This window comes from Choloepus didactylus, chromosome 15 (genome assembly GCF_015220235.1).
Source record: "Choloepus didactylus isolate mChoDid1 chromosome 15, mChoDid1.pri, whole genome shotgun sequence".
Classification (NCBI taxonomy): domain Eukaryota; kingdom Metazoa; phylum Chordata; class Mammalia; order Pilosa; family Megalonychidae; genus Choloepus; species Choloepus didactylus.
The window spans coordinates 37,117,492-37,133,744 of NC_051321.1; the positions used below are offsets into that span (position 1 = coordinate 37,117,492).

The following is a 16,253-nucleotide window of genomic DNA, read 5'->3' on the forward strand; positions in this document are numbered from 1 at the left end:
TCTTCTTTTTTATTTCTCTGGAAGGGTACTATTGCAGTCAGTCAGTGCACACACTGAACATTTTTTTTTACAAAGTTGCTAATAAGCTTTACATTTCAGCATTTGTTCAGTGTTTTCTCATGTGTAAATTATACTACACAGAGTGCTTTCTGTCTGGGCAGGAATGGTGAACCTGTTTCAATTCTAACACCAACCCTGGTCACCCAATAGTGGCTGGTTTAGAGCACTGTTTTGAGAAGGATTCTAAGGTTATATCTAGGTTTAGCAGAAAGGAGTTCCTTGTTGATTAGTACTGTGTGAGCATATGCATTGGAAGGAAGAGTGGTAGCATACATGTTTGTCTTCCCAAAGAATAAAAAAAAGTAATTACGAATGGGAATGTATGGCTATATCAACATTCAGACCTTTGATTCATTCTTAATACATAAAGATTATTTATAACTATTTCTCTGATCATTTACCTGTCTGACTCAGTTATGGATTGTGAACTTCTTAAAAGAAAGGAAGGTATCTTGTTTATCTTTATTATCTTTAATGCCTAACAGTATGCTTGGTATGTCTCTTATGTATTCAAAAAGTGAGATAGTTTGTTATTTCCTTGATGACCTGGATAATACCCTATATGAGCAATGGCACATTTATCAAACATTTATTATGTTTGAAGATGAAGTGACTAGATCTTAGGGTGGTGATGGTGTGAATCAAAAGGAGGAAGCAAATTCTTTGAATAAGATAGATAAGTCAGTGTTTGGTTTTTTGAATGCAGAAGGGACTTAGGATTTTAGTCTCTATGTCTGGGGGAGTGGTAGTACCATTAGAAAAACAAAGGGGGAGATGAGGAATAGAAAAGGGTAGGATGAGTTTAGTTTTGGAGATGTTGGATTTTCATTGAAAATATTAGTTGAAGATGCAGAAATGAAGATAAGGATTTGGTAGTTGGGATGTATGGACAGCTTCCTCTGTTATATGCACCATAGCACCCTATCTTATTAAAATTGCTGATACAATGTCCATTTTTCCCTTTAGATTCTAAGCTCCAGCCGAGAACATGGCTGCCTTGTTTAAGGCTGTATACTGAGTTACAAACTGAGTTACAAACGCAGTTGTTGGCACATGGTAGGCACTCAGTAAATGGTTGTTCAATGAATTACCTTACTTCTGCACTACTAGTCGATTTAAGTGCTTCCTTTGTTGTCTTTAATTTATTGCTAATTAGGATAACTAGTTTTTATATTACCCAGGTAATTGTTTTTATAAAATCATTGGAATTTTAAACTCAAGGAGAGCTTAGAAATATTTGGTAGATTCCCTAGTTGCAGCTTGGAGGGGTGATGTTGCCTACCTAAAGTCATTGGACTAGACTCTGGATTTAGTTATGTAGTATTCACAAATGGATAGAACTGTAATTACTTATTCAAAGAAACATGCGTACGAAGTAGAGTCTTTCAGGCTGGTGGAGAGGGAAGATGGAATGTTGGCTTGAATGGGCTGTGGAGGTTTCATAGTATGCCTTTCTCTTCTTTTGTTTAGTCATTTCTTCCAGTCGAGTACTTTGACCATGGCTGCACAAAAGAGTAGAAAGGAGATGAAGTTTTATCATTTTTTTGCTTGTTGGCAACATTGATTTATTGGGGTTTCTAATGACTACCATGAGGTTCTGGACAATCTAATGATTTTGTTTCCTCCTTTCTTGTCCATATTAGAGTGGTGAATCATGCTGGTTCTAGATTTACTGTTATTTGAGAGTATAAGTATTAATTATAAACATACACTTATGACTCTATTGGACATCGTTTAAACATCATCTTCTGTAAAACTGAGTTTGGAAAAGGTAGCTTTGCTTGAGACCACAATCAGAGTATATAATTTTAAAATTCATGAAATTTCAATTTTAATGTGTGGACATCAATCATCAATGTAAAGTAAACTTGCAGTGTTTTATTTGTTCATTTATTTGTTCCCTGAACAGGGATAGTACAAACACTTTTGTTTAGAACAAATAACAAATATTTCTTTAATTTGAATGATTATTTTAAACATATTCTTATTTGCTTTTTTTTTATTTTAGTATCGAGATAAAGAGGAAGTTGTTTTGTGGATGAATACTGTTGGGCCCTACCATAATCGCCAAGAGACATATAAGTACTTTTCACTTCCATTCTGTGTGGGGTCAAAAAAAAGTATTAGTCATTACCATGAAACTTTGGGAGAAGCACTTCAAGGAGTTGAATTGGAATTCAGTGGTCTGGATATTAAATTCAAAGGTAAGTTAACTTGAATAGTCTTTATAATACAAATTAGACTCTAGATCAGAATTTCTCAACCTTGGCACTATTTATATTTGGAACTGGATAATTCTTTGTTGTGGAGGGCTGTGCCGTATATTGTAGGGTGTTTAGCAGCATCCGTCACCTCTGCCTACTAGTACAGATGCCGGTAGCAATCCCCCATGGTTGTGACAACCGGAATTTTTTCAGATATTGCTAATCACCCTCCATTGAGACCATTGCTCTAAAAAAATGTTTTAATCTGTGAGTTAAGTGTATTGCATTTAGAAAAATATATTAGTAACTAACAAAGATTTGAGTTTTTGTAAGATAAAAATAATTGTTAATAAAATTATTTTTCCCTACCATATTTCTTTCTGAAAAGTGTTTTCTGGTAAACCCTTTAATATTTGGGTATATGTGGTGCAATAAGGCCTTCATAGATTCAGTGGAAGTGTAGGACTATATTGGGGTGTCGGGATGCTTAAAAAATTTTGTGTAGACCATCAAATTCAAACTTGTATTATTGGCTCAGCATCTATTTATCAATGTATTAATTTACCCTCTCAAAACTTATAGCATAGAGTGGTTTGAAATTTTAGTCAAAGTCTTGTTACGCTTGGGTAGAAATCCTATTTATCTATTTATTATGCAGGTTTCTATTTTATCCGGCCCTTTAAAAGTGTATTTATACTTTTTACTTTCCTCTATGAAGTTTGTCAGAGTGGTTCCTACACGGGTATTTTTAAACTGTTGAGCAGAAGCTTGAGTAATTTAATTTCTGAGAATCTTTGATTAGATGTTTTGATTTTGTATTGAGCAAGGATCTTGTAATTAGGAACTTTGAATTTTAATCCCATTTCTTTTACTATATTGCTTTTAGTAAAGTCATATACTCCAATTTTGACTTCATTGTTTTCACAATGAATAATTGTGAAATGAATAGTAACTGACTTCTGGTATTTTTAACACTTGGGGAGGGTGGTGTTAAATGAAATATTTAAAAGGTAATGTCACTTTAATTTTATCTGGCTAAATTTTATTCTTCTTCCTTTTAGGAATGGCTTGTTATTGTTGAAAAGAGGTGTGTGTGTGTGTGTGTGTGTTTGTGTATGTGTGTGTGTGTGTATTTGTGGTCATTTTTTTCCTCCATAATATTCTTTAGAGTTTAATTATAAAATTAAGTTGTAAATTTAAACCATAGTAGCATGACCTATAAGTTTATGAATCATTGTCACTATATTCTGAGGCTCTTGTTTTAATTTAATTAGGTGATTTAAATATTTAATCACAAATAATGAGAAAACTTAGACTGGGATATGTGATCTTTGAGAACCTTAGTGCTACATTTATCCCCATACTTTCCCCTTTTCCTTATTGGGTGTACATTTCCAGTTTATTAAAGAGGAACCAGAGAGAGAGAGAGAGAGAATAGGCAGAAACCCTGAGTCCTACTTTGCTAATACGGACAGCTTTTATCAATTTTTGAAATCTTCACCTTCATTTACTAAAGAGTTGACTTATTCAACTCTTTTAATCTTTCTTCTTTTATCAGTTCCTTGAGGTTGATATGGAAAGATTATGTAAATGGAGAGAAATGGTTTTCATGGGATATTAGGTGGGCTTTATTTTCCTGTCAGACGACAGAGTACCTTTAGAGTAAAGGAAAAAGAGCTGGCCACCTGTTATTTCCCCAGGAGTTGGCAGTTTTTTAGGATCTTGTCAGTTTGCACCTCTAGCATGAATGCTGCTAAAGGAACAATTAAGTAAAGTTGACCAGATAAAATAGTAAATGCCAATTTGATTTCTTTTTTCCCCTTTACTGTAGCTTTTTGCTTGTCCTGTTCAAAGATAAAAGTTGATCATACTATGACAGTGTTTTAGGAGGCTTCCTGGTTTTCATAGTATCGTAGAATGCAGCACAGAGATTGTCTTATCCGATTCCCTCTCACCAAGGCCTAGAGGTGGAATGATTTGCCCAAAGTATATCACAGCATAGTAATATAATAGAAATGAAAGCATTCTGACTCTGTGTGAACTATAGAAATATAGAAATATTGATATTGGTAACCTTTTATCCCTTAAATATTTTATTTCAAAATTTCAGCTAAAGGCATATTCAAATAAGAAAATAAAAATTCACAAATATTGTGAAACCAGAAAAAACTGTGTACACATACATATACACATACATGTGCATACGCACATACACACACACATACACAGCTTTTTGACCTAGTAGATTTTGTCCAGCTAAATGGATTGGTATTGTTTTGTAAAGTGAGCCTCACGAAATATTAAATTAAATAAAGTCTAAGTTAAATAGACTATTTTAAGTAACTAGTGATAGTTTAAGTCTAATGCAGGATACCTCTCACTTAAGGTTTTTTTTTGTTTTTTTTTTTAAATTTGGTTTTGAGATATGTTCACATACCATACAGTCATCCATGATGTACAGTGAACTTCATGGTAGCATTATATAATTGTGCATTCATCGCTCCAATCTATTTTTGAACATTTTTCTTAACCAGAAAGAATAAAAATAAGAATAAAAAATAAAAGTAAAAAAAGAATACCCAAGTCATCCCCCCATCCCACCCTGTTTTCCATTTAGTTTTTGTCCCCATTTTTCTGCTCATCCATCCATAAACTGGATAAAGGGGGTGTGAGCCACAAAGTTTTCATAATCACACTGTCACCCCCTGTAAGCTACATAGTTATACAATTGTCTTCAGGAGTCAAGGCTACTGGGTTGGAGTTTGATAGTTTCAGGTATTTACTTCTAGCTATTCCAATACACTAAAACCTAAAAAGGGATATCTGTTAGTGCATAGAATGCCCACCAGAGTGACCTCTTGACTCTGTTTGAAATCTCTCAGCCACTGAAACGTAATTTATTTTGTTTTATTTCACTTCCCCCTTTTGGTCAATAATCTCACTTAAGATTTTATGCACAACTTTCTTTTTCTTCCAAATTCATATATACTAGCACTAGAGAAAATGCTAAATTGACACTGTTTAGAGGAAATATATTAGAAAGGGGGCAGTAGAGCAGGCTTAAATCAGGCACTGTGAACCAGACTTGAATTCATTATCCCATAATTTTAGAGTATGCCTTTTGGAACCTTGCCATTGTGGAATGGAAAGAACATGTGCTTTAGGGTGATGCACCCCAGCTTGATGCACCCCAGCTTTGCCTCTGGCTACCTGTGTGATCATGGGCAGATTATTCAGTCTCTCTGAGTTTCATTTTTCTCATTGTGAAGTGTTAAGAGTGGGAAATAATATTCACTTGATAGAAGGTTTAAATGAGGTAATGCATGCAGAGCATTTATCCAAGTTTCCATGTACAGAGTTTGTATTCAAGAAATGATAGTTGTTATGAATTCTAATAGCACACGGTGAGGATCTATAGTTCCAACTTGATTTTGTATTAGGAACTACGAAATACTAAATTAGTTTATTGATTGCAGGATTTGATTTATCCCCAAGATGCTGCATTAGCCTGTTTTTTCTTGTTCACTACTGCATCCTTAGCTGTTAAGGCATAGTAAGCTCTTAAATTGTGTAGCACCTGGACTATTTGTGTCTACTTGTTCTTGTGATGATTACTTCATTATGATTGTTAGATGGTCTGGAGTAGTAATTCTCAACCAGGGAAGGGCACAACCCATTCCTCACCCCTCATTTGAGGATGCTTGAATAATGAAGGATGTTAATCATTGAAAAATCACTGACTTCTAGAAAATGCCTTCTTCCCATTTGTTTTATTTATCTTCACTTGAATTTAACAGAGGGATGAAATTGTTTCACAAGTATTTCCTCTACTTTTCTAAAGTGAAATGGTAGTTGAGAGTACTGAAGTATGGAGAAATGCCAAGGGCTGCTTAGAGCCTTATATATTTCCAGTTTATTGATTCTCAACCTTGGCTGTTTTATCCTCAAAATAAACTTATGAAATGTATTAACTGCCTCCCCCCCCCCCCCCCTTTTCTTTGGTAATGAAATTGGAGCACAGAGAGGTTAAGTAACTTGTCCAATGCCACACACCTGGAGAATGGCAGAATAAGGATAGGAACCCAAGCAGTTGAGCTCTAAAGTTCTCAATTTTAATCTCTATGCAATATTTCTCTCCAGATATCACCTGGGTGGTTTAGGCCTGCTTGCCAAGGGTACAGACAAGCTTGGGGGACAGATGGGGGGCAGTGGGTCCTGTCATTCAGCCTGAAAATTTTTACCTAAGGTAATCCTCCCCACCCTATTTTCAGCCCCTAGCTTTTACTGTTCCTGCGATGCCTGAATCTGGAGCCTCCTTGGTTTAAAGTCTCTAGAGGAAAATACCTCTGTTTTACTGCAGGAGAGGAGTTGAGGTTATTCATCTGACTCGTTGATGGGTGGAGAAAGGGACCTGGGCATCCAGCCTTTCCATGTACAGAATTACATACAGTTCCCCTATATGTTCAGCCCTACATCGGTCCCCTACCTTTTGAGGTCCATGGTGCTTCCAAGTCCTGAGTGTCTCTTGGGTTCTGTAATATCAATTCCCTCTCTTCTTATAAGTATTCTTTTTCTCTTATAGTTTCATCTGCTCTATTAGTTATTTGCCATCTTCCATCTGTTTTCCATTTTCCAAAAACTTGTTGAAATCTTTTGTTCACTGTCTTCTTTTGGTCTTAATGTTAGGCGAATGTTCATTTCCAGGGGCAGGGGTGGGGAGTGGGAAGAGAGAGACAGTATTTTCATTGCCTTCTTGAAGGGGTATGTGCCCTAACGCTAAGGATACTTAAGAACACTGAATACACTAGCACTTTTAATTCTTAAAACAACTCTGGGAAGGGATGTCATAGATGTTATCTCTGTTTAATGGTTGAGGGAGCTGGGGTAAAAGGTTAAATGACTTGCTTTTGTTCATATAGCTAGTAAGTGATAGAGCCTGTACTGAAACTCAGGTTTCCTACCCATTTCTCTATAAACTTGTCTATAGTGATTTCATGAGAGATGTCACCAAGTACTGCAGCATTTATGGTAGAGTATTTCTCATTCTCCAATTTAATAATGTTATCAAAAGAGAAAGTAAACAAAGTATGGCATGATGTGTTCTTAGTGAAATCATGAATAATTATAACATTTTCTCAATGTTTTCACTGTCTGTTCACTTATTAACTTGAAGTTTTGTTGGATTTGATGACAAACTTATTGGTGCATAGTTTCCACAGTCTTGCTGTTTGAAAGATCAGTATTAACATTTGCCACTTTGTAACTTTGATTTTATTTTTCCCCCCATAAAAAAGTATTTACATTGGTGAAATTTTAATGGCATCTTCTTCAGAATTTGTGGTGTGTGTTTCATCTGAGAAAGGTATACCCAAATATAATTTTAAGTGGTGGTTTATGTTGATCATTTTTTTTAATTTTTTTTCCCCCAGTTATATAGAATGCTGAATAATGATTTGATATATTCAGACACACTGCATTCATTATCTTCAAAGCAGTTCCCATCTGACAGGAATCCTGTATCGCCTGGGCAACCAGGCTCTTCAATTGTTTGTAATGTTTGTATTTTGCCTACATGCCTGGAAGAGGAACTTCATTAAAATATGACCATCCAGGACCCTTTTTACAGCTTGCTGTACTGATAGGTTTTCTCTTTTACCACAACATTTCTTTTCTGAATTTCACATCAGTGAAAGATATTCTTCAAGACCTCTTTGTCAATCTTCTGAGATTCTCTGCTCAAAAATTATATTTGTTTATATCGGCATTTTCTCCCCCCCCCACCCAGTTCATTCACAGATGCATGCATATGCATCTACTCTAATATACTTAGTGATTTACTTTGCCAAATAAATGGGAAATCATGTTACTAAAATTTGTTTATATTTATTTTTTTGCTTGTTTGTTTAGTGCCTGCTCTGTGCAGGGCACTGAAGCAGGCATTGCTGGGGGTAAAATGGATGTAATCCATAGCTCAAGATATGATGGTCTTTTTGAGAAACTGGTATGAGGTAAAAGTGGTATGGGTCTATGTGCCACCAGAAGGGAGGTATGGACAGAAAGCCAAGGGACTTCAGAGAAAGGGGCAGGCTGTGAGGGGGTGAGAGGTGAGGAGGATGGGGAATCAGGGATGTCTCTGGAGGAAAGAGTCCTAGTTGGAGGGATGGAAAAGATTTTAGGATAGATATTTCAGGTGGAGATAACAGCATGAGCAAAAAGTCCAGAGGCCAAAGGAATGCAAAGTGTGGGAACTTCGGCAGTTGACTTTGGCTAGAGCTTAAGGTGATCAGAGAGAGGTTATAGAGGATCAGTTGGGAAAGAGAATTAAAATGATGTTCAGACTTTGAGGAATCATCACTCTTTTAAAAGGTTTATACAAGTAGATGTCATATTGTATACCTCAGGACTCTATACTTAAAATTACTATTTTGTTAATGACCATTATCAATGAATGTCCATTTATAAGTTGCTCTAACAGCAAAGGGATTCAGTGGCTTTGCAGAGGTAGCTGTGAGGTCATCTATAGCTATTTGTTGCCACACAAGCCTGGACCTTTCTTTGATTTTCCTCTTTGTAGTTCCAGTTGCCTGTTGCCCTTTGCTCATTATCAGATTCAATGGATATGATTCCATTTGGGAACCTCTTACTGCCAGTTCACCAAGACCCTGCTGCAGGAGATTTATAACAATCTCATTTTCTAACCTTTTCTCCCTTCTCTTTTCTCCTGCTTACTTCAGCTTCAATTTTTACCACTATGAAAATCCTAAATTCCTTGCTTCCTGGAAGGGCCTGGGTAGAAAGAAAATTTGTGTGGGAGCCATTATTGTTGGAGACAAATTAATTTTCTCCTCCTACTTTGGGGGAAGAGGGTAGTGGGGGGTGAATTTCCCTGTCTCTCTTCCATGGGATTTCAAAATATCCTACTAACTTTGGTGTTGTAGCTTTGGGGTACCAACTCTGAATTGACCTATAGTAAGGTGGATCTGTTCCCTCTGTTCAGGGAGAAATGTTACTGGTATATTGAGTTAGAACTCAGAGTGCTGTTTCTCATAGAAATAATATTATAGGTGGCAATCAAATTAATTTTAATTCAGCTACAATTTATGTTTAAGAAGTTTTAATCAGTATTTAATATGTTTAACATTGTTTCTTTGGGAATTTGCATTTCAAGTTCTAAATAACATTCTAGTACAGACAAGCTTAAAAACAAATAACTGCTTTATTTTTTGTTGTTAGGGCTAATTTCTTTTTTGGGTTTTTTTTCTGATTGCATAAGTAACATACAAAAACAAATTAATCATTTTATTGGATAGTTAGAGCATGTGTAGATTTTTTGGGTTTTTTCCTTTTGTTTCATTTTAGTTGGGAACCAATGATCATAAGCACATTTATTTATTTATTTTTTTTAAATTAGAGAAGTTGTAGGTTTATGAAACATCATGCAGAAGGCACAAGTTTCCCTTATATCCCCCTCACACACACACACACACACACACACAGGCTTCCCTATTATTAATACCTTGCATTAGTGTGGTACTTTGTTACAACTGATGAAGCAGTGTTATTACAATTAACTGTAGCATAGTTTACATTAGGGTTCAGTTTGTGCTGTACATTTCTATGGTTTTTTAAACTTTCTATCCTGGTAACATATATACAACTCCAAATTTTGTATTGTATCCACTTTCAAATATACAATTCAGGGGCATAAGCACATTTTTGAAACACTAGGTTTATAAGTTGGAGACAATCTGAACAGTTTTATGATAGTATTTTTTAAAGCAATCAAGAGTGGAAATGCCTCATCTCTAGGAAACTTTAGGATAATTTATAAACAGTGACACCTGCTGGATAGAAGTTTGCCTTTTAAACTTCCTAATTAGGAAGAATCATGGGATTCTTCATAGACTCTGGTCTATATCAACTTGCATTTCCAAGAGTGTTAAAATGAATGTTTATTTCAGAGATTTTATAGTTAGAAATTATCACTATTTAAGATCATATTCTTGAGAGTTTTTGTATATAGTAAATGAAGACTTTCTTAGTTAAGTTTTTTGTAAATTTTTTCATATAATTTTTTGGCCATAAGGGAAGATTTCTTCACTTAGTAAGGTAATCCTGAAAAATAAAGATGATTAAAGTTCTTTTATTATGAAAAATCTTAAACATACACAAAAGAAGAAATACTGAATTCCTATATATCTATCACCCAGATTCAACTTTTATGAATAGAAAATTTTACTTCAGGAAAAGTTGGCTTTTCTCTTGTGTTATTTTTCCCATAAATATTTTACAAACTAGTGGGCTAATTTGCAGTTTTTATTTTATTCAGATGATGTGATGCCGGCCACTTACTGTGAAATTGACTTAGATAAAGAAAAGAGAGATGCATTTGTGTATGCTATCAAAAATCATTACTGGTACCAGATGTACATAGATGACTTACCGATATGGGGTAAGTATTATATTTAAAGTTTGGGAATATTATGTAATGACTCTGTTAGGGTGATTGTGCACTGGGTCAGTAAATGTGTTGTCATCATTTTCCACAGAATGATATGGTTTTTGATGTTGCTCAAACTTACATGGAACTCCCCTAAAATATGTGTTTTATGCAGTATAACTTATAAGATTTGGGGATTAAAAGATGTTTTGAACAATCTGAAAATATCTTTCCCCACCTTGTTTTTTTATATCTTATTTTAACTTGTTTTATGAAATACCGTCAGAGGGACCAAACAGGATATTTGAAATTTAATTCTGGCTTTCTCTCATGTAGTACTGTGGTAAGTGGTTTTCAGATGTGATAGTCCTTGAAATGGCTTGTTTTGCTAGTTCTTATGTTATTTTCCCAAACTCCTTATATTTAACAATTTTTTTTGATGTTTTAACTCTTGATCTCCATTTTAGTGGAGAACTGTGGCATAGCAAATCCAAAGTAATACATAATCCAAAAATCATGTTAGACTTGATTAAATTATTTAAAATGCATAGCACAACCAAGTATCATAGCCAGCATGTTTGATCACATTTCTGCCTTAGTGGGTTTTTTTTTTTCTTCTTCTCTACTCCAGTGATGCTCTTGTATGTAATTTATATTTCTCCTAATTCTGAAAGTTGTTAGTAGACCACCATGTTCGTGAGCAGCAAACTGTGAAAGACGAAATGTATAAGATCAGACTTTAATGTTGTACTAAGAGGAAAGTTGTAAGGAAGCTAATCGCAAGATAGTTGTATATATCATCGTTATTGCATGTTAGTTAGGTATAAAGAGTAAGCATTTTATACAAATGACTATAATTAGTATTATGTTAATGCAGACATTTCTATGTTCAGTTCTGAGAGTAGCAGGAAGATGTGTTAAATATTCACCAATGACCTATGAGCCTATAGTTCAGGAGAAACCATTAGTCCAGGCTTCCTCCTTTTCTGGCAAGAGAGCAGGTTGAGTACTTCTGAAAGAGAAAGTTCCTCCCTGTTCTTTTCCATTGCTTATAGGCTTCTTGTCTGTAAACGTAGTTTCTTTCAGTCATTACTGTGGACCCCTTTAGCAACAGCAACAATTGTGGTTTCCTAGCTTAAGATAAAGATTTTGTAGCCCTGGGATTCTAGGGTCTGCCTTGTTTTGGAGTGACACTTTTGGGTATCTTAGAATGTCTGAACCATGGGGAATCTGTCAGAAAATAAATTCTTGTCTGGCTCTTTTTGGAGTGAAGGTATCATAATCATTAAAGGCCCCTTAGAGAATAGCTTCCTATTTTGTATAATTGTATCTCCATCCTCTAAGTCTGGTTTTCAGAGTAGATAGGTAAATAAACCTTAATGAAATTAATTATTGGAAGGATTTCATTATCCCTTTATAACCTCATGGAAAATGAAACAGTATTCCTTGAATTTGTACCCATTAGAGAGCCACTTTAGGTAATGAGCTCTTTGGTTAATCCTCAATAAGTACTTTTTTTATAAAAACTAATTAAAAAAATTTTTTTCTAATAAACTAATGAGATGAATTGACCATAGAGGGACAGCCCTAAGGAGCAACTTTTGGAGCATGAGATTCTTGGGAGTTATTTAAGTTTGGATGGAGAACATTCGACAAAAAGCTGACAGTATGAAGGGACAAGAGATGGATCCTCAGTTATCACCTATTTGCCCTCACAGATTTTTTTTGTTTGTTTTATTTGTTTTTAACTTTTAATTTTGAAATAATTTCTTAATTACAGGACAGTTGCAAAAATAAAAAACTAATATAGAACACTTCAATATGTCCCTTACCCACTTACCCAGATTTACCAAATTTTAATATTTTGCCACATTTCTTTTTTTTCCAGCAGTTTTATTGAGATGAGATATATTCATCCAAAGTGTCCATCCAAAGTGTACAATCGATGGTACATAGTGTCATCATGTATTTGTGCATTCCTCACCACATTCAATTTTAGAACATTTTCATTACCTCAGACAAAATCCAAATACCAACACATCTCATAACCCTTATTACCACTGTTCTTGTATCACGTATCTGTTTTCTAAACATTTGAGAGTAGATTGCATACATCATGCTCCTTGAACACTTAATACTTCCATGTATGTTTCCTAAGAACGAGGCTATTTACTCATGTAACCACATTAAGTATAGTTATCAAGTTTAACAAATTTAACATTGATATAAAACATCCACTCTATATTCCAGTTTTTTCAATTGGCTAAATTTTCTTTTGGCATTTTGTCCTCCATTATTAATTCCAGTCCATGGTCATGTATTGCGTTTATTTGTTATTGTCTCTCTCTCGCTCTCTCTCTAAAAATATTTATTTATTTATGTATTTATTTTAATGCAATTTTATTGAGATATATTCACACACCATATAATACATCCAAAGTATACCATCAGTGGCTCACAGTGTCATCATATAGTTGTACATTCATTGCCACAGTCAACTTTAGAATATTTTCATTACCCCAAAATAAAAAAATGAAAATAAAATGAAAAGGAACACCCAAAACATACCATACCCCTTATAACCCCCTATTATTTATATATATTGTTTTTATTTTATTACTCTTCTGTCCATACACTGGATAAGGGAGTGTTAGTCACAAGATTTTCACAATCACATGGTCACACGATAAATTTTTTCTAGCAGTTTTATTGAGATATAGTCACATAGAATTATACAGTCATCATCAAGAATCAAGTCTACTGGATTACAGTCCAACTTCAGGTATTACCTTCTAGCTTTATTCTAATAAACTAGAAACTACAAAGGAATATCTATATATGAGAATAACTTCCACAATTACCTCTCAACTCTGTTTGAGATCTCATAGCCACTGAAACTTTATTTTGTTTCATTTCTTTTCTCCGTTTTGGTCATGAAGGCATTGTCAATCCCATGATGCCAGGGCCAGGCTCATCCCAGTGAGTCATGTCCCATGTTGCCAGGGAGACTTTAACCCTGGGAATCATGTCCCATGGCAGGGGAGGGTAGTGAGTTTATTTGCAGAGTTGGCATAGAGAGAGAGGCCACATCTGAGCAACAATAAATGTTCTCTGGGGGTGACTCTTAGGCATAATTATAAGTAGGCATAGCTTGTCCTTTGCAGGAATAATTTACATAAAGGCAAGCCCCAAGAGTGAGGGCTTGGCTTATTAAATTGGGAGTCTCTAATGCTTGTAAGAGTATCAGGAATTCCCCAGCTGGGAAAGTTTAATATTTCCACATTTTCCCCCAGTCCCTCAGGGGGTCTTTGCAAATACTTTTTTATTTTCTGCCCAAAATACTCTGGGATGTATTGGGGTATTACATTAACCTGTACAGAATAACAAGATCTCATTCCCTATTTTAGATTCCATGTAATTATGTCATTTAAATAAACTGACCCATACAGGTTAAATCAGATAGTGTGCTACAGAGAATATAAATTTTGATCAAATAAACATCTCTTAATTAACAGAACTCAGGAAAAGATGTGACTGCTATAAGAGCTTACAATCTAGAAAACTTTATAATAAGCCTTATTGAACATTCCGTACTCCTGCATTGTGAGTTGCCCAATCTCTGCCCATGTTCTATCCACTGATAACCTATGCTCTTGAATTCAATTCTTAGCATTTGCTTATTATGGTTAGTTTATATTAGTGAGGACTTCCAATATTGGTCCTTTCGTTTCTGGCTTATTTCACTCAACATAATGTCCTTAAGGTTCATTCACCTAGTTGCATGCCTTACAACTTCATTCCTCCTTGCAGCCACTCAGTATTCCGTTGTATATATACACCACAGTTCACCCTTCTGTTCACCTGTCAATGTATCCTTAGACCACCTACATCCATTGCAAATTAAGAATACTGCTGCCATAAACGCCGGTGTGTAAATGTCTAATCGTGTCCCTGCTTTCAGTTCTTCCAAGTATATGCCGAATAAAAGGGTTGCAAGATCATATGGCAACCCTATATTTTAGCCTCCTGTGGAACCACCATACTTCCCTCCAGGGGGCAGTAAATGGTGCTTCTCTCTCTACTTTTAATCCTAACAGTGAATGGTATTTCTCTCTCTCCACATCTCCTCCAGCACTTGTGTCTTTCTGTTTATTTTTAAATGGTTTTATTCTCACGGTGCAATCCATCCTAAGTGAACAGTTGATAGCTCCCGGTATAATCACATGGTTACGCATTTACCACCACAATCTATATGGGAACATTTCCATTTCTTCCACAAAGAAAGAAGAGGAAAAAAAGTAAAAGAAAAAAATATGGAACACTTCATAAATTTGCATGTTATCCTTGTGCAGGGGCCATGGTAATCCTCTGTATATCATTCTGATTTTAGTATATATGCTGCCAAAGCGAGCACTCTTATTGTCTTTTTAGTCAGTCTCTCTTGCTCTCCCTCCCTCCCCCTCTCCCTCCCTCCCTCCCCCTCTCCCTCCCTCCCTCCCTCCCCCTCTCCCTCCCTCCCTCCTCCCCCTCCCTCCCTCCCTCCCTTCCCCCCTCTTTAATTGTGACAATATATATATACAACGTAAAATTTCCATCTCAACCACTCCTCAGCATACAATTCAGTGACATTAATCACATTCATTTTGTTGTGCTACCCTCACCATCATCCATTATCAAAACTTTTCCATCACCCCAAAGAGAAACCATGCACCCATTATGTATTAACTCCCCATTCTTCCTCCCCTACCCCATAACCTGTGCTCTACTTTCTGTCTCATTCTAGTTATTTCATGTAAGTGGACTCATACAACATTGTCCTTTTATGTCTGACTTACGTTACTCAACACGATGTCTTCAGGGTTCATCTGAGTTATAACATGTATTGAAACTTCATTCCTTTTTATGACTGGATAATATTCCATTGTGTGTATATACCACATTTTGTTTATCCATTCATCTGTTGATGGACACTTTGGCTGTTTCCACCTGTTGGCTGTTGTGAATAATGTTGCTGTGATCATTGATGTACAAGTATCTGTTTGAGTCTCTGATATCAATTCTTTCAGATCCTCACACAGTTTTATTTTGGGTCTTCTTCCAGTATTTCAAATTGTGATTGTGGTGATCATTTTTAACTATTGTCTTTTCAAGTCTTCTTTCATTTTGATGACTACAGAGGGACATGTCCAGGACTCAAGGAATAAGAAGAAGGCATTTAAAATTTTGGGATCCACATGTTGCAGAAGTGGGTAAATCATAGGTTATTAGAGACAGTATTGGTCTGGGCTTCTAGTTCATTGACCTTGCCAGATGTTAATACAGCACTTTCCTGAAATTTTGAGTTATTAGAGGCATGCACATATAAGGTTGTAATTGTTACCATGAAGATGATATTAATAACAAAGCTGAGCTTTGAGGATCAAATTAGCAGCAGGTTATATTGAGCCATTTCATCACTTTTTCACCATGGTTATGACCATAGTATGTGTTTGACAAGTAATTAACACGTACGTCACAGGCTGTGACCCTGGAATCAATTGTACTTTCAT

General features: G+C 35.4%; 1 protein-coding gene and 1 non-coding gene across 2 annotated transcripts in view; one reads left to right on the top strand and one right to left on the bottom strand.

Annotated features, from left to right (window-relative positions):
- Positions 1–16,253, top strand: part of TM9SF3 (transmembrane 9 superfamily member 3) — a 74,068-nt gene that overhangs the window by 6,636 nt on the left and 51,179 nt on the right. The window contains exons 2-3 of the mRNA XM_037804361.1: positions 2,069–2,264; positions 10,594–10,716. Coding sequence (XP_037660289.1) covers positions 2,069–2,264; positions 10,594–10,716 — 319 coding nt within the window. The remainder of the gene's footprint in view (positions 1–2,068; positions 2,265–10,593; positions 10,717–16,253) is intronic.
- Positions 15,012–15,118, bottom strand: LOC119511036. Its single transcript, XR_005212125.1, has one exon. It is a non-coding gene; the product is annotated as a U6 spliceosomal RNA (small nuclear RNA).